Here is a 19,208-nt window from a genome sequence, read left to right on the forward strand (position 1 = left end):
AAACCCTTCTTCAGAGGCAAGAAGTCTTTCTAGGCCGGGCGCAGTGGCTCACACCTGTCATCCCAGCACTTTGGGAGGCTGAGGCGGGCAGATCACCTGAGGTTAGGAGTTTAAGACCAGCCTGGCCAACATGGTGAAATCCTGTCTCTACTAAAAATATAAAAAAGCTAGCTGGGCATGGTGGCACGTGCCTGTAATCTCAGTTACTCAGGAGGCTGAGGCAGGAAAATCGCTTGAACCTGGGAGGCGGAGGTTGCAGTGAGCTGAGATCACGCTACTGTACTCCAGCCTGGGCGACAGAGCAAGACTCCGTCTCAAAAAAAAAAAAAAAAAAAAAAAGTCTTCCTGTATTTGTCCTGAATGTTTATATTTGCACTATAAATGAAGAAAGAGTCTGCAAAGCAAACGGGCACTGACGAGGGAGCGGGTGGAGTCTCTGAAGTCAAGCTCAACAGACAACAAACATTTCACATTCACACAAGCATATCACAAAAGCCCTTGTGTGTCTACCGGATTTGCTCACTATAATCATCTATTTTTTTTTAAATAAGCTTGCTCATATTTGATTAGCTTGAATTGAGTTACAATAAATATGACAGTGCTTTAAGAAAAGTCTCTGAAGCCTTTGAGGCGGGAACAGAGGCAAGGTTTGCCCGTACAGGCTGTCTGTGGGCACGTCTGGCCCACGCTACCTTCAGGCTGACGTCTGTCCAGTAGATGTGGTTGTTGGACACGTCGAAGTCCAGGGCTGAGGCCTCCTTGACGCCCGTGAGTGGGATGGCCACGTCGTTGTTGTTGGTCTCGAGGGAGATCCTGTGGATGGCGGCTCTGCTAGTGAAGACCAAGAAGGCCTCGGGCACGATGCAGGTCTTCATGTCACTCAGTAGCTCCAGGCCGATGGGGCAGCCACACCGGGTTGCGTGGGGCGTGAAGAAGCACAGGTGGCTGCACCCCCCGTTCCTGTCCGCACACGGGTTGGTTCCTGGAAGCGAACACGGAGGCTCCAATCTAAACACCAACAGCCCAGCAGGGGAAGGGGTGTGGCCAAGCCACGAAGTGAATGCTGCTGTGAGCCACACAGCTCAGGGGTACTGAGCTCAGGACTCACCCCCGGGTTGGGTTCGACCTCATGGCTGGGCTGGGCTGTGATTATGGTTCCCCTGGCCAGGCTCAACCCTCAAACACACACACACCTTTCACCTGAAAGCCAGGATGGGACAAAAGCTCCAACGTGCACAGCTTTATTCCTGCCACACGTCAAACAGGGACAGTAGCTGGGGGTGGCGGGAACACGCCTGGCAATGGCAACCAAGTTCTCCCCTGGTACGGTCAAGGGTCAGTATCAGCAACAGCAGTGCAGGCTCTGACCGGACCTTGTCAGGCACCAGACACTGGTCCCAGAGAGTCACCTGTCTGAACTCACTCCATCCACCTTGGAGGTAGGAGCTATTTTCATCACCATGCCCATTTTTCATTTGAGGAAACTGAAGTGCAGAGAGCCTGCTGAAGGGAGCGTGGTCAGGAAGTCAGGGAGCAGCACCACGAGAGTGCCAGCCCAGTGGTCCAGCCTCCTGGCCTGCGCTCCTGCCCAGGAAGAAAACAGTTAACGCCTTGGGGCAGGGACCGGGCAAGTCCTTAGGGCCTCGGCTCCTGAGAGTCCCAGCTAGGCCCTTCCTCCAATTCACAGACATTCCCGGCAACCCTGAAAACTCACGTTCACCCAGCAGGACAAAAGTTGCCTCTTTTTCACACAGAACACACAGCATTCGTTTATTTTTGGCCAGTCTGTTAATTTCACTCATCAACCAAAGTGCTGTTAAAATTGGCTTTAATTTAGTGTTAAATACTTAAGCCAAAAAAAGAATCTTTTTCCCCATCTCCTTTAGTAAACCATGGGGTGAAAGCGGTGGGGAAGAAGCCCAATTTCTCAGCTTTAAATCACACCCCCATGGAGGCACCCTTTTGTCTTGTATCTCTGGGGTTTATTTTTTTTCTTCGAACAATCCCTCACAGGTCAGCCTCACCTTCCACGGTGGATAAATGCTTTTTTTTTTTGAGACAGGGTCTCACTCTGTCACTCAGGCTGGAGTGCAGTGACATGATCTCAGCTCACTGCAACCTCTGCCTCGAGGCTCTGGTGATCCTGCCACGTCAGTCCCCTAAAGCCCCCTAAGTAGCTGGGACCACAGGCACATGCCACCATGCCCGGCTCATTTTATGTAATTTTTTTTTTTTTTCTGGTAGAGATGAGGTCTCTCTATGTTGCCCAGGGGAGACACTCTCAAATTCCTGGGCTCAAGTGATCCTCCTGCCTCAGCCTTCCAAAGTTCTGGGATTTCAGGCATGCACCACCGCACTTGGCATAAATGTTATTATTTTATTTTTTTATTTTTCTTTTTGAGACAGGGTCTCGCTCTATTGCCCAGGTGGAGGGCAGTGGTACAAAATCGGCTTACTACAACCTCCGCCTCCTGGGTTCAAGCGATTTTCCTGCCTCAACCTCCCGAGTAGCTGGGATTACAGGCGTGTGACACCACACCTGGCTAATTTTTCTTTCTTTTTTTTTTTTTTTTTGTATTTTTAGTAGAGATGGGGTTTCACCATGTTGGTCAGGTTGGTTTCAAACTCCTTACCTCAAGTGATCTGCCTGCCTCAGCCTCCCAAAGTGGTGGGATTTCAGATGTGAGCCACTGCCCCGGCATGAATGTGTTTTTAAAGGAGGCTGGGAAAACTAAATTCATGGATTCCATCCTCTGCATGAGGACTGGAGGGTGCGACGAAGGCTGTGATGGAAGCACTCACTGCTCCTGGGGTCGTCCGCACGGCCTCAGCTCCAGGCCTCTGCGAGGCTGTCCTTTCTGCCCCAACCTGCTCCCTCAATTCCCAGCTCCCTCGTGTTTTAAAGTCAGGGATCTACCATCACAGCTAACATCACATCCACCCCACAGGGAGCACAGTCAATCCAGGCATCTCACCCAGGACTGCAGGCAATGCAGCAGCAAGCACCGCGTCCCCTGTCCTCTCATCCTTCATCAAGATTTACGGAGTGACTCTGACAAGCAGGTGCAGCACAGGACCCCGGGCCCCAGCCGGACACAGAGCCCCTGCCGCACCTGGATGCTGCTCTCTCCAGTGTAACGCTATCACCTTTTCAGGAAGAGACAAATCATCGTGCCAGACAACGACCCCCTCGGGGAGGGTACTGCGGATCCTGGCTTTCAGGTGAAAGGTACACGTGCATTGGCCACAGGGCAACAAGCACAGCCCAGCCCAGGCAGACCCAGCAGTGAGTCCTGAGCTTGGCACCTGTGAGTTGCACAGCTCTGCCTCCCGCTCCCCAGTGCAAGTAAGGCACGGAACTACATTCGCAGACAGGGTCACTCTGGGCACAAAGGCTCCTGGCCAGGGCCGGGCACATAGCACGGCACAAATGTTAGTCACTTTCTAACCATTGTTCCAGACATTCCTAGTCCATAACCACTCCCTAATCAACATTCTTGGTCCCTTCCCATCTGTCCTTGCCCAGATACTGTCACCTTTCCTGTCCTGCCCTTCCCCAGGACGGGGCACCTCAGCTCAACACTTACGCCCAGGCTTGGACCCGTCACTTCCTCCTCATGCAAGTCTGCATGGCTGAGCCACGGCTTGCGTCCCCCTGGACTCACCGACGACCTTGGCCACATTCACGGCTTTGAGCCCCATCAGGTCGGGCAGCTGGTCAATGATGACGTCCCGGCTGGCCTTGACCTTGTGCACCCGCTCAATGCTGCGGCGCTGCCAGTCAGTCCAGTAGATAAAGTCCCCCAGCAGTGTGAACCCGAAAATGTGCGGGAGCTTGTCCTCCAGGAGGGTCCGCCTCTTCGTCCCGTCAACATTGATCACCTGCAGGACGACAGAGATAAAGGTCTGGATGGGCCAGGGCCATGCCAACGAGAACCAACCCTAACCCTCCCTGGGGCCTGAGCTGCTCCAAACAAGATGGGTTCAAGGCCCAAGAGCCTCAACTTCACCCGCACCGTGCCAGGTGCCATAGAACACCAGGTATAACGGTTCCCCAGGGGTGCCAGATAAATGACGCTTTCTTTAGTTTTTTTTTTTTTTTTTTTTTTTTTTTTTTTTTTTTTTTTTTAGATTTTGAGACAGAGTCTCCCTCTGTTGCCCAGGCTGGGGTGCAGTAGCAAGATCTCGGCTCACTGCAACTTCCGCCTCCTGGGTTCAAGCGATTCTCCTGCCTCAGCCTCCCGAGTAGCTGGGATTACAGGTGCCTGCCACCACGCCTGGTGAATTTTTGTATTTTTGGTTGGCCAGGCTGGTCTCAAACTCCTGACCTCAAGTGATCCGCCCTCCTCAGCCTCCCAAAATGCCAGGATTCCAGGCGTGAGCCACCGCGCCTGGCCAAGACATTTTCACTAGGATGCCACATCCCCAGCTGATGGAGCAGTGACAGGGCCAGATGAAGATCCCTTTTCCATAGCCTCCCCCACCTGTGCTGGGATGAGCAGCAAGATTTGGAACAGACCAGGCAAGCAGGTATCCTCTCCCAACCACTACAGATTGACAGGCAGCGGCTGCCTGGAGAACCAGGGTGTGCTCTGCAGGAAGGAGTCCTGGGATCAATTAGCAATGCCTGCCCCAGGTGCAGCAATCGGGGACAGCTCCAGATCACACCCACCGCACAGAGCAACTGCAAGACCTGGGGCAGGACCTGGAGCAAATGCAAGGACCTGGGGCAAGGTTCTCCCACTTCTCTGTGAACTCATTTCCTGCTGGGTTAGGACACAATGAACTCTGAGGGCACTTCTGGTTCTAAGTCTAAGCCTGAAGGTCTCAGATGCTTCCCACCCTGTCTCCACTGAGATGTAACGGCTAAATACTTTTCTTGAGGAGTCAATGCTGATTAAAAGCAACCATGGCAAAAGTTGCAGAGGAGAAAATACTGCCAAGGTAAGAACACCTGAACCAATGGAAGCATACAGCCGCATGGGATAGGACGTGGTTCTGGTGATCCATGAACCTGCGGAAATGTATGTTAACAGGAAGGCTGGGGTTAGGAGCAACATCCAAGTTCTCCAGCTCTCAGGAGAGGATGAAAGAGACACAAGGCCATTAAAGGCAAGCTTCCACGGGCCTCCTGCTGCCAGATTACATTTCCATCTTACCAGAAAAGCAACAAGTCCTCTGTTTTGCAGGTGGCGAAACTGTAAGGCAGATGGAATGCATGTTAAGAAGCAAAGACTTCGGTCATCTGTTGTTGGATGGCACAGGACAAAGCTGCTAGGGCCGGGTGCAGTGTAATCCCAGCCTGTAATTCTAGCACTTTGGGAGGCCGAGGCAGGTGGATCATTTGAGGTCAGGAGTTCGAGATCAGCCTGGCCAACATGGTGAAACCCCATCTCTACTAAAAATACAAACAAACAGACAAACAAACAAACGAGCTGGGGATGGCGGCATGCACCTGTAATCCCAGTTGCTCGGGAGTCTGAGGCAGGAGAATCACCTGAACACAGGAGGCGGAGATTGCAGTGAGCTGAGATCATGCCATTGTACTCCAGCCTGGGTCACAGGGTGAGACTTTGTCTCAAAAAAAAGTTGCCAGGAGAGCGGGAAGGGGACCAGCAGCTCCGGGACCCAAAGCCAGGCCCTGCCCCAGCTCTGCCCTAAGGGACTCTGGTTCCTTGGCAAGTCCTTGCACCCCCAGGGGTCTCAATTTCTCCACCTGTAACTGAGAGGCTCAGACTAGCCCAGTGGCTAACGTCACAGAGGAAACCACCAAACAGGAAACAGTGGCTTGGCCCCACCCTGGAGCAATTAAGTCAGAATCAGAAGGCCCAGGGCCCAGGTATGGAATCATGACAACAGCCCCCAACAGGCGGTTCTAGGGTCCAGGTACAGGATCATGATAACAGCTCCCAACAGGCGTTTCTGACGAGCAGGCCAGCGGAAGCATGGTTAGACCAGCTCCTGCGACCGTGCCTGGAAGTCCGAGCTCTCCGCCCACTCCTGGATGCTCTGGTGAGCAGTGAACAGCAGGTGACGGAGCCCTGGTCCCAAGATCGTCTAGGGTTCTTCACGTTTTGCCTCCACAACAGAAAGACACACAAAGGCCATGAATGCGCACACGCCCCTGTGTGACCTCAGAAAACACCTGAGGGGCTGGCCCCATCCCAGCAGCACAGAACCACGCCGAGGAGGGGCCCGGCCCTGGCGCACGAGAAGGAAGTGCAGGCTTCTCCAAGGACACCCAGCATGAGAGGAGGGGCTCACAGGAGCGGGGGAACCCTCGCCCCTTCTTCCACTCACAATGACGGGGCTGCGGGAGGGACGTCGGCACAGTACACAAACACCACGAAGAATCCGCATTTAGAAAAAGAAAGCACTCCAGGTTTCAATCTACCAAAAGGTCACTATTATCTCTTACGTTTTATTTTATTTTTGTAGAGATGGGGTTTCACCACGTTGGCCAGGCTGGTCTCGAACTCCTGTGCTAAAGCGATCTGCCCATCTCGGCCTCCCAAAGTGCTGGGATGCCGCACCTGGCCAGAGGTCACTTTTTTTTTTTTTTTTGAGACAGAGTCTCACTCTTGTTGCCCAGGCTGGAGTGCAGTGGCACAATCTCGGCTCACTGCAACCTCTGCCTCCCAGGTTCAAGCGATTCTCCTGCCTCAGCCTCCTGAGCAGCTGGGATTATAGGCATGGGTCACCATGCCTGGCTAATTTTTTTTTTTTTTTTAATTGAGACAGAGGTTTCTCCATGTTGGTCAGGCTGGTCTCAAACTCCCGACCTCAGGTGATCCGCCCACCTCACCCTCCCAAAGTACTGGGATTACAGGAATGAACCACCGCGCCTGGCCCAGAGGTCACTATTATCTCTTGGAGAGATTTTTCTCTTGCTCTATTTCCACACTTCCCTAATTTTAATAACCAAATTTCCAGACACGTTGAACTGAAGTGAGGTGAGGAAGTCCATTTCCCTGGCTTCATTCAAGAGCAACAAAAAGGAGCCCACAGAGGGCCCAACGCAAACAAGGGTGCTGGTCAATGGCTGGCAGCCACTTCCTCCCTCTCTACCCTTGCTCCAAACTCCCAGATGGCCCCAAAACAAAGTGAGAGGAGGCAACGGGCTGTTCCACCTGCTGGGGCTGGCTGTACCCTTGGCAAGCGCAAGACACGGGCTCTGGGCTGGCAGGGCCTGCGGAATCTCCTGGATGGGCAGAGGCTCCCACAGAGACCCCTATGGTGGCTCAGAAGCCACTCCCTGAACCTCACCACTTTCCACCTGGATTCCAGAACCCAAGACACTCCTCCAAGCCCCCTACTTTCCACCCAGATTCCAGAATCCCGGGGCACCCCGTGGACCCACCAACTTGGAAAACATCAGGCTCACAGTAGTTCTCAGCTGCCCTAATACTGGAGGAAAGAAATCCCAACGTGGCCTTCTGAGGACAACTTTCAGCACACCTTGACCAGTCCAACCCATCTGCAAAAGCTAGTCTGCTGGGTCAAGCCTCCCCCAGACCCGCGGCAGGTTCCCTCTAGGCCGACTCCAGAGGCATCCGCCTTTCCTGGAGCCAGACCTTTCCAAGAATGCCTGAGCCAAGCCAAGCCAAGCCTCTGAGCGTCAGAGGACAAGACTCAGAGAATGTGCCCGTCCTGGCTCCTGGGAGGGAACATGGTCAAAGCAGAGTTCAGAAATAACAGGGCCAAATTTAGGACACCCAGGAACGCCAGCACTGGAACAGAACTTTGGAGACAAATTTTCCAGGGCAGAGGTCGGCAAACTTTTTTGTAAAGGATAGAAAATATTTTCAGCTTTCAGGCCATAAGTGTCTCTGGAGCACAAAAGCAGCATGGAGAGCATGTGACTGAACGGGCACGGCTGTATTCCAATACATTTTTTTTTCTTTTTTTTTTTTTTGAGAGGGAGTCTCGCTCTGTCGCCCAGGCTGGAGTGCAGTGGCCGGATCTCAGCTCACTGCAAGCTCCGCCTCCCAGGTTCACGCCATTCTCCTGCCTCAGCCTCCCGAGTAGCTGGGACTACAGGTGCCTGCCACCTCGCCCGGCTAGTTTTTTTGTATTTTTTAGTAGAGACGGGGTTTCACCATGTTAGCCAGGATGGTCTTGATCTCCTGACCTCGTGATCCCCCCGTCTCGGCCTCCCAAAGTGCTGGGATTACAGGCTTGAGCCACGGCGCCCAGCCCCATTTTTTTTTTTAAGAGGCAGGGTCTGGGCTCTGTCACCCAGGCTGGAGTGTAGTGACACAATCTTGGTTCGCTGCAACCTCCAACTTCTGGGCTCAAGCGATCCTCCCACCTCAGCTAGCGAAGCAGCTGGGACCACACCCAGTGCTTTTTAAATATTTTTTTTAGAGATAGGGTCTTGCTGTGTGAGCCACCACACCCAGTGCTTTTTAAATACTTTTTTTTAGAGATAGGGTCTTGCTGTGTCACCCAGGCTGGAATGCAGTGACATGATCATAGTTCACCTCTTGATCACTTGAGCCCAGCCTCAAACTCCTGGGCCTAAGCAATCCTCCCACCTCTGCCTCCCAAATCACTATAGGCACACACTACCACACCCAGCAAAACTTTATCAGTGAAAAACAAAGACAGGCCGGGCTCCGTGGCTCCAGCCTGTAATCCCAGCACTTTGGGAGGGCAAGATGGAGTTCAAGAACAGCCTGGGCAACATAGAAAGACCTTGTTTCTACTAAAAATTAAAAAAAAAAAAAATTAGCCGGACATGGTGGTATGCACCTGTAGTCCCAGCTACTCAGGAAGCTGAGGCAGGACGATCGCTCGAGCCTGGGAGGTCAAGGGTACAGTGAGCCATGCTCATAGCACTGTACTCCAGCCTGGGTGACAGAGCGAGACCCTGTCTCAAGAAACTATTTATGGACACTGAAATTTGAATTCCATATAATTTTCATGGGTCATGAAACCTCCTTTTGATTTTTTTTCAAGTAATTAAAAACTGTAAAAGCCACTCAGCTTCAGCATGGTGTGAGGATGGGGGCAGGGCTGGATCTGGCCGGGGCCACAGCTCGACTGGACTCCTGCTCTAGGAGTTCTGTGCACTTGTTTTTCAGGAAATGAAACTAGACCTGAAAGGCTGTGTCTGAGAACAATGAGATATCCAGCCAGAGGCCACTGAAGGGTACAAGCCCTGTCCTCTCCAAGCTGTCAGCTTCTGTCCCGTTCCCAGGGTGAGCACAGTAGGTGTGCACCCCCCTGACCAGCACACCAAGGAATGTGCCGGCCACCGGCTGCCAGGTGGGACGGAAGGACAGGAGATCCCAAAGCAGCCCACCCTAGCTGTGCTCTGAGGGGCAGGGCTGCCGCCGTCCTACAGGCTGACTCTGGACAGTCGCCTGCTGTGCAATGTTTCTATGAAGAACCTCTGACTCGCTTGTGCAAACAGACATGAGCCCAAGACCCACCCTCTGACAGCACGTGTTTAAAGGAAGAGTTCTGTTGTCTGAGGGAAGAAATATCCCACTCTGTCAAACACAAAACCCACAAGTAAACGGCAACAGTTATCTTGCTTCACGTAATAAAAAAAGATCTTATACACACGAGTGCGTTTGCAAACACACACACACACACACACACACACACACACACACACACGGCTCTGCAGTGCCAAAGCCCAGGGGTGTAGCCTCTCCCCAGATCCCTGGGAGCACAGTGCAGCCAACAGACCCTGTCCCATGACTCCTGCTGTGAGTCATGTCACCTCCACCCACTTCGCAAAAGTCAGGGGTGCCTGTCAAAGGGCACGAGGTTTGGGGGTCACTCCTGACCCAGACCTGGTACGTCCCAAGATCCCATCAGGGGTCAGCATGGAGACCCCAACTCAAGCTGGACCTCAGAGGGTCTCTGCTTTGGGAGACCAGGTCGGCTCACAGACAAGCAAAATGACAATGATGATGGTGATGATGACAATGGTGATGGGAACTTGGGCAAGCAAGCGCACAAACCCTGGAGAGGCGTGGAAGGGGCCACAGCTTCCAGCTTCCTGGCAGGGACCAGGTGTCGCCATTTGGAAAGAGGATCTTCCCTGGGCGGCCAAGGAGGCAGGTTGTCCGCACCACGGCATACGGCTGGAGTGACCCAGGCCTCCAGGGGAGAGGGCCAGGGGCAGCTGGACACACAGGGCTGGGGTTTGAGAAAGGGCTGGGCTGTCCCTGGCTCAGCATGAGGGCACGGCCAGCAGGTGGGAAGAGCGGCACGGGAGCGTGGGCCTCGGAGACCTGCAGAGATGCCAGACCCTGCCACTTTCACACACAGTCGTGTCTTGTGGCACAGGATATAAAAGCCGTGGCAGGGCAGAGGGGAGACGCTCCCAGCCAGGACTTCCCCTGGCTGAGCCCAGGTGGGTGGGGAGGCAAGAACGTGAGGGTTTGGTCCTGAGGGGACACGCTGGAGGCTCACAGGAGAAGTTGAGTGTGGCTGCAAGTGTCCCAGGGGCCAGAACTTCCAACCTCCGGGGCTCTAGACTCAGGAAGAGGGCTAAGGAGGTGTCCCAGGGGCAAAGCCAGCACAACACTGGAAGTCCTAGCCTAGGAGGTTGGAAAAACGGTGAGAAGAGGCAGCTATGGGAAGCAGAAGGGAGGTGGGGCTGCATCCAGGGGGCCTCAGCCCACAACCACTCGGGCCTCACATACGATGGGGCAGGACCCGAATGCAGCTCCAAGCAACCCTCGGGTGTCAGGACTGCCCTGGGTGGGCCCTAGCAGGTGAGGAGGACGCCCAGGGCTGGAGCCACCGCCACGCCCAGGGCTGGAGCCACCACCACTCCCAGCTGTCACTGATGATGGCAACAGCTGGTCGCAGGATGGGGCTAAAACCCCTGTGTGTGTCAGTCAGGCTGCTGGGGTGGCCTGGAAGCTGATTCCCAGGACAGCTGTCACAGACAAGACCAGCAGGAGGGGCCTCCCAGACCCATCCGCCATCTCTGCTTCACTCTATAAATCTGATGTGGATGTCTCTAATGCCATCCACATGAAACCTCATTTCATAGATGTTTGTTCTTCTCCCAGTTCATCAAGGGATCAGCCACAGCTGCCCAAGAAGTCCTCTCACGCACTGGGAGCTGAAAACCTGGAGCCTGATCGTCTGCTCAAAGGCAGGGCCCGGCTAGCCCCCCAGAAAGCACGTTCCTTCCAGCGCCCAGCTCCACAGAGACCAGCTGCGCACGCCACTGCGTGGAATTGAATCCTCTCTCCCGCCACTCTCCAGCAAAGGTGAGCGTCAAAACACATCCAGGGCTGATGTGGGCTCCTCAGTACCTGGGCTGGCCACTTGGCTGCCTCCTGACACAGCATCTTAGAAATGTTCGCATTGTTCCAAATGTGTCTCCTTCCTGACCCCATTTATACCTCCCCCAACCATCCCTTCCACCTGGAGTCCAACTGCATCCTTAGGGAGCCGTGGCTCCTTACACCTCAGCTGTCCCCAGAGCCCCCAGAAGCTACCACAACCCCAGCAGCAGCCACTGTCCCCGCCATGGCCTGCGACGCAGATGGCACACACTGCATGCTTAGTGGGTGTTTGCTGAATGATCCTGCAGGCCCGAGACCCTCACGTGAGACGGGGGTTCACAGCAGGAACACCGGCGCATCCACCCCTGAACAAAGTGCCAGGAGGGTTTGCTCCTGGCGCTGGGCAAGGACCTGAGAAGCAGCCGTGACTCGCAGAAGCCTGCGGACATACCCAGGAGCGGTGTCCACTTGCAGGAGGAAAAGACGCATCAAACTCCAGCAGAAAACACAGAACCAGCATCTCCATGGGCACATCCGAGGTGTCCCAGAGCAGAAGGAGCTGCTGGCAGGAATCTCGAGGCTAAGTCAGCTCTGGATGTGCAGGTGGATGGCAGGGCGGGTCTCAGCATCCACCTGCACGTTCCCAGAGAGTGTACCACCAGGACCACAGCGGGGAAAGAAAGGGACCCTTGATAAGGCAGTCTGAGAAGGCGTAAGCAATGTATCCCCCTCTTAGAAACAGCCTATGTAAGCCGGGCGCGGTGGCTCAAGCCTGTAATCCCAGCACTTTGGGAGGCTGAGACGGGCAGATCACGAGGTCAGGAGATCGAGACCATCCCGGCTAACACGGTGAAACCCCGTCTCTACTAAAAATACAAAAAACTAGTCGGGCGAGGTGGCGGGCGCCTGTAGTCCCAGCTACTCCGGAGGCTGAGGCAGGAGAATGGCGTAAACCCGGGAGGCGGAGCTTGCAGTGAGCTGAGATCCGGCCACTGCACTCCAGCCCGGGTGACAGAGCAAGACTCCGTCTCAAAAAAAAAAAAAAAGAAACAGCCTATGTAAGCATATGAAGGGCCCTGAGAAGGCCTGCAGTAAAGTACCCCAACAGTCCCCGACTTCCGGCCACCAAAGACACCCATGCCTCGCGCCATCACTCCTCATCCTTCAGTATCTCTCCTTAGGCCCCCAGTGATGAGCTCCAAATCATCAGGGAATGAGCTTCCAGTGTGTGACCACAGGGTGGCCTGCTCCACAACCCCCCTTCTGCTACTATGACACCCCTACTGTAATTCCTCGGTTGGTCTTTTTTTTTTTTTTTTTTGAGCTGGAGTCTCACTCTGTGGCCCAGGCTGGAGTGCAGTGGTGCGATCTCAGCTCACTGCAACCTCCGCCTCCCAGGTTCACGCCATTCTCCTGCCTCAGCCTCCCAAGTAGCTGGGATTATAGGCGCCCACTGCCACGCTCAGCTAATTTTTATATTTTTGGTAGAGACGGGGTTACACCATGTTGGCCAGGCTCCTCTCGAACTCCTGACCTCAGGTGATCTGCCCACTTCAGCCTCCCAAAGTGCTGGGATTACAGGTGTGAGCCAGTGCACCTGGCTGAATATTTTTTTAAATGGAAAAGAAGCGTTGGTGAGGAGGTAAAGTCAGAACCCTCACACACTGCCGGTGGGGATACAGAACAGCACAGCCACTATTGACAACAGTATAGTCCGGGCGCAGTGGCTCACGCCTGTAATCCCAGCACTTTGGGAGGCAGATCACAAGGTCAGAAGATGGAGACCATCCTGGCCAACACGGTGAAATCCCGTCTCTACTAAAAAAAACACAAAAAATTAGCCAGGCGTGGTGGTGGGAGCCTGTAGTCCCAGTTACTCGGGAGGCTGAGGCAGGAGAATGGCGTGAACCCGGGAGGCGGAGCTTACAGGGAGCGGAGATCGCGCCACTGCACTCCAGCCTGGGTGACAGAGTGAGACTCTGTCTCAAAAAAAAAAAAAAAAAAAAATGGTTCCTCAGTCAAACCTAACATTACCACAGGACTCAGCAATCCTACCCCTACGCATATACCCAAATAATTCACAACAGGTGTTCAAACAAAAACTTGCATTCAAATGTTCACAGCAGCATTATTCATAGTAGACAAAAGGTGGAAACCACTGCCCACCGCCCAAAAAATGGACAAACAAAATGTGCTCTAGCCATACAATGGGATGTCATCCAGACACAACAAGGAAGAAACTTCTTTGTTTTTTTTTTGAGAAAGGGTCTTGCTCTGCTGCCCAGGCTGGAGTGCGGTGGTGCAATCACAGCTCACTGCAGCCTGGACCTCCTGGCTTAAGCGATCCTCCCAACTCAGCCTCCCAGGTAGCTGGGACCACAAGTGCCCACCACCACATTCAGCTAACTTTAAAAATTTTTTTGTAGATGGGGTCTTGCTATGCTGGCCAGGCTGGTCTCAAACTCCTGGCCTCAAGTGATCCTCCTCCCTTGGCCTCCCAGAGTGTTAGGATTACAGGCCTAACCCACTGCACCCAGTCAGGAATGAGGTTCTGATAACGTGCGACAATGTGGGGATGAATCTCGAAAACATGACGCTACGGAAAGAAGCCACACACGAGGCCACGTATTGCAGGATTCAGGATTCTAGTCACACAAAATGTCCAGAAGAAGCGAATCCCCAGACACAGATAGTAGATTAGTGGTTGACAGAGGCTAAGAGCGAGGGGAGAACGGGCGTGAGTGCTGACCGACATGGGACTTCCTTCAGGGGAGACGATTTCTAGAAGTAGACAAAAGCAGAGATTGTCCTCATACTAAACACCCCTGAATTGTTCACTTTTTAAAACGTTGTTATTTATTTATTTTTTCAAGAAAGAGTCTTGCTCTGTCGCCCAGGCTGGAGTGCAGTGGCATGATCTCGGATCACTGCAACCTCTGCCTCCCGGGTTCAAGCGATTCCCCTGCCTCAGCCTCCCAAGTAGCTGGGACTACAGGCACCTGCCACCATGCCCAGCTAATTTTTGTAGTTTTAGTAGAGACAGGGTTTCACCATGTTGGCCAGGCTGGTCTCGAACTCCTGACCTCAGGTGATCTGCCCGCCTCAGCCTCCCAAAGTACGGGGATTACAAGTGTGAGCCACTGCACCCAGCCTGAACTGTTCACTTTAAAATGTTAAAATCATCAATTTTGTGCTATGTTTATTTTACCACAATAAAGAAAATCATTGAGCTGGGAGTGACAGCTCATGCCTGTCATCCCAGCACTTTGGGAGGCTGAGGCAGGTGGATTGTTTGTGCCTCAGGAGTTTGAGATCAGCTTGGGCACCATGGCGAAACCCCATCTCTACAAAAAAAAAAAAAATACACAAAAACTGGCTGGGCGTGGTGGTGTATGTCTGTAGTCCCAGCTACTCAGAGGCTGAGGCAGGAGGATCACCTGAGCCCAGGGAGATGGAGGCTGCAGTGAGCCATGATCATGCCACTGCACTCCAGCCTGGGCGAGTGAGCAAGACCCTCTCTCAAGAAAAACACTGCTGTGACCGTACACGCAACAGCGCCGGTCACGGGCCCGGTGTGCCACAGACAGTACACGCAACAGCGCCGGTCACGGGCCCGGTGTGCCACAGACAGTACACGCAACAGCGCCGGTCACGGGCCCGGTGTGCCACAGACAGTACACGCAACAGCGCCGGTCACGGGCCCGGTGTGCCACAGACAGTACACGCAACAGCGCCGGTCACGGGCCCGGTGTGCCACAGACAGTACACGCAACAGCGCCGGTCACGGGCCCGGTGTGCCACAGACAGTACACGCAACAGCGCCGGTCACGGGCCCGGTGTGCCACAGACAGTACACGCAACAGCGCCGGTCACGGGCCCGGTGTGCCACAGACAGTACACGCAACAGCGCCGGTCACGGGCCCGGTGTGCCACAGACACGCGAGTCCCTGACCTTCTCCCACAGGTAGAGGGGATGAGTGAAGGCAAATCATCTTCAGCAGCCTGGAAACACGGGCCTTGCCAAAAACAAAACCTTTACAAGGAGCTCCAGCAGGCCACACCTGCAGCTTCCAGGGTTTTCGTGGGAGGGGTGTCCACTCAGCCTCCCCCATCCCTGGGTTCCCCACCCTGAGGATGCTGATGCTCCTTCTGCTAAGAAGCAGGGTCTGAAATCCCACACCACAGGCACACACTCGTGTTCTCCATCCCACCCTGCCCTGCAAGCTGCCTGGTTCGGGCCTCCCCTGGGAGCCCTGAGGAGAGCAAAGGTGACCCCGATGGTGATGTCAACAAGGACTGATGCAGCTCAGGAAAATCCTTCAGAAGTTGCTGGAAACAAAGGGAGGCGTCCACCCCGAGGAGAGGCAGCAATGTCACCTCAATGGATGACAATGGTGTGATAGGGACACATGTAACTAATATATCACTGGCACCGAGAGCACCTCAAAAAAATGCTCAACAGAGGCTGGGCACGGTGGCTCACGCCTGTCATCCCAGCACTTGGGAGGGCGAGGCGGGTGGATCACTTGAGGCCAGGAGTTCGAGACCAGCCTGGCCAACACGGTGAAACCCCGTCTCTACTAAAAATATAGAAATTAGCCAGGCGTGGTGGCGGGCGCCTGTAATTCCAGCTACTTAGGAGGCTGAGGCAGGAGAGTCGTTAGAACCCGGAAGGCGGAGGTTGCGGTGAGCCGAGATCATGCCACTGCACTCCAGCCTGGGTGACAACAACAATAAAGACAACAAAGACAATCAATCAAACAAACAAAAAAGCTCAATAGAGGCTCCACAGGTGAGCAAAAAGCAAGCTGCCAAAGCACGCCCACTGGACAAGGCCACTGAAACCCGACCACAGCGGCAGGGCGAGGCTGCACCCAGCACAGGGACAACAGACATCCACGGAAGAACAAAACTGTCTTCAACTGCTTGGGAACGAATCACCAAACTGAGGCCAGCGGCTGCCTCTGGCTTCAACAACACCCATGTTTTATGTCTTCAGTGGGGTGGCAGACGTGTGATTAATTTTTTGTCTTAATTTTGTACTGTGAAATAGTGTAAGGCTCACACTAAGTGGCAAAAGCAGTGCAGAGGATTCCTGTGTCCCCTTTGCCCGGGCTGGCCTCAAACTCCTGGGCTCCAGCGATCCTCCCACCTCAGTCTCCAAGTAGCTGTGACTACAGGCGCCCAGCCCAACGATAACATCTTAACGTAACCACAGGACATTGTGTAGCGCTACCCTCTCAAGGCATTTTTGTCAGAAAGCATTGTAACTATTTTTTCAAGCATTCCATCTGGACAAATAGCAGAGCACAGGCACCCATCAGTGCCTCGCCAATACATATGTCTGGCTGCAGGGGGTGGCCGGACCTGGCCTCTCGGGAGCCCAGAGACAGCCGGGCAGGGCCAGGCCTCCTGGATCAAACATGTCCACGGGAGCCTCACCTCGATCTTGTCTGTCTTGGCGTCTCCCCAGTAGAGCTTCCCCTCCTGCAGGTCCAGGGCCAGGCCGTTGGGCCACCCGAGGGAGGCATTGACCAGCACACGCCGCTCCTGCCCGTCCAGATTGGCACACTCGATTTTAGGGTTCTCTCCCCAGTCTGTCCAGTACATGAGGCTGGAAAAGAAGCGGGAGTCCATGACTCCATGCGTCCGTCTGGTCTCTGCGGCATCCCCAGTGCCAAGGGCAAGGCCTGTCCCCGAGTTGGTCCCCATCACATGGCTAAATGTTGGTGTCAGCAAATATCGGCATTGGTAAATGTCTGCGTCGGTAAATGTCCGATGTCGGCGCTGGGAAATTCGGTGTCGGTAAATGTCGGTGTTGGTAAATGGTGTCAGTAGATGTAGGTGTTGGTAAACATGAGTGTCGGTAAATGCTGGTGTCAATAAATGTCGGCGCTGGGAAATTTGGCGTTGGTAACTGTCGGTGTCGGTAAATATCGGTGTCAGTAAATGGTGTCGTAGATGTCGGTGTCAGTAAATGTGTCGGTAAATGTCAGCATTGGTAAGTGTGTTGGTAGATGCTGGCATTGGTAAATGTCGGTGTAGGTAAATGTCAGCGCTGGTCAATGCTGGTGTTTGTAAATGTTGGTGTTGGTAGATGCTGGTGTCAGTAAGTGCTGGAGGACTGAGCATGCCAGGGGCAAGCCCAGTGATCAGAGCCCCTGGAGGGTCCCCTGGGACAGGGATGCCCACTGCCACCCTGTGCAGGTTTCACTGCACCAGCCCTTGGACTCTCAGGAGCCAGGAGCTCATCTCCCATTCCAAAGGTCAGTGGACAGAAACGACCTTGCCCAGGGTCCGGGACAGCCTCACGTCTGACTGGTGGGCTGGAGAAGCTGAGCACCCAGAGGAGGAAGGGGCAGAGCGGAACCTTCTGCACATAGCTGAAGGGCTCCCCTGTGCAACGGACAGGTGACTTGTTCCCTGGGGCCTCCCAAGGAGGGAACCCAGATCCTGGGGTGGCAGTTCAGGGGTGGAGATTCTGGGGCCCCAGGTCACAGCCTTTGCTTTGGCTGTCTGACCCAGCCGGCCAGCCCCTCTGCCTCCTGTTTCCAGCTCGGTGCCTCTCCCTGGACCCCACAACCTCACACGTCAGACTGCCAAGCCCATTTCCCTGGGATCCTCAGACTCATGAAACCAGGGCTAGGAGGGACCTTGCAATAGGCTCCCCCATCCCTTCCTCTTTCACAGATGAGGACACCGAGGCCCATGGAGGCAGTGACCCGACCAAGCTCCTGACCTCAGGGCCAGGTTCCCTTCACTGTGGCTGGCAAGAAGTTTTTGTGCCTCCTTCTGCTAAAGCCCCAGGTGGCCCCACTTCCTACCCTCATTCGCCCTCGTCAGGACACAACCCAGCCCTTCAGCCACTGACATGGAGCAGCCCTCGCCCACATGCTGCCGTGCCCCAGGGTCCACAGAGGGCTGCTCGAGCCCTGCCCGCTGCCTGCTGTGCTCCCGCTGCCTGCTGCCTGACATGCTGGCTTCTAGACACCAGTCCACTTGCAGGAAAAGCCCCCTGGCCAGCACACTGGCAACCTCCAGAGCCGGGCCACGAGCACAGGCTCCACAGCCCGCAAATCCTCTGCCCGCCACTGCCCAACGGGCACCCTGGGCAAGTTCCTTCACCTTCTGAGCTTCAGGTCCCAGGGCCATGAGCCTGGAAACACACCTGGCTCCCACTAAATGCTCCATGGAAGGAAGCACTGCAACTGATCTCCCAGGTCCTCTGGGACGTCCCATCGGCACCCCCAGCTCCAGTGCGCCTCCTCCATCAGGGTTTTCCCATTCAGTGTTCCGGGTTATGAGCCCCCAGGAAGGCCCCTGGCTACTACCCTTTGAGCCGCTGGGGCGGGTCTCAGAAAGGCTCCCCTACCGACCGACAAGCTCTCTGCTTTCACAGACTTCTATGCTGCAAAGCTAGAGTCACACTGCCAGGCCCAGCCCCACACCTGCCACCTCCTGCTGTGTGACCCTGGGCAAGTCCCCGAGCCTCTCTGGGCTTCAACTGTACAACTATACCTATCCCCCTGAATGAAAAGACTAACGATGTGCAAAGTGTTAAAAGAAGCCTGGCTTGACCGGGCACGGTGGCTCACGCCTGTAATCCCAGCACTTTGGGAGGCTGAGGCAGGTGGATCACCTGAGGTCAGGAGTTTGAGACCAGACTGGCCAACATGGCGAAACCCCGTCTCTACCAAAAATACAAAAATAGCTGAGCACAGTGGCAGGCGCCTGTAATCCCAGCTACTCAGGAGGCTGAGGCAGGTGGATCACCTGAGGTCAGGAGTTTGAGACCAGACTGGCCAACATGGCGAAACCCCGTCTCTACCAAAAATACAAAAATAGCTGAGCACAGTGGCAGGCGCCTGTAATCCTAGCTACCCAGGAGGCTGAGGCAGGAGAATCACTTGAGCCCAGGAGGCAGAGGTTGCAGTGAACTGAGATCGT

The 19,208-nt window shown here is 54.5% G+C and overlaps 1 protein-coding gene across 2 annotated transcripts in view; it reads right to left on the bottom strand.

Moving 5' to 3' along the window:
- LRP5 (LDL receptor related protein 5) overlaps positions 1-19,208 on the bottom strand; it is a 140,837-nt gene that overhangs the window by 44,388 nt on the left and 77,241 nt on the right. For both annotated transcript variants that reach the window (XM_030918485.1, XM_030918486.1), the window contains exons 7-9: positions 16,704-16,875; positions 3,666-3,882; positions 693-982 (exon numbers count right to left, since the gene is read on the bottom strand). In XM_030918485.1, coding sequence (XP_030774345.1) covers positions 693-982; positions 3,666-3,882; positions 16,704-16,875 — 679 coding nt within the window. The remainder of the gene's footprint in view (positions 1-692; positions 983-3,665; positions 3,883-16,703; positions 16,876-19,208) is intronic.

Source organism: Rhinopithecus roxellana, chromosome 15 (genome assembly GCF_007565055.1).
Source record: "Rhinopithecus roxellana isolate Shanxi Qingling chromosome 15, ASM756505v1, whole genome shotgun sequence".
In the NCBI taxonomy this organism is placed as follows: domain Eukaryota; kingdom Metazoa; phylum Chordata; class Mammalia; order Primates; family Cercopithecidae; genus Rhinopithecus; species Rhinopithecus roxellana.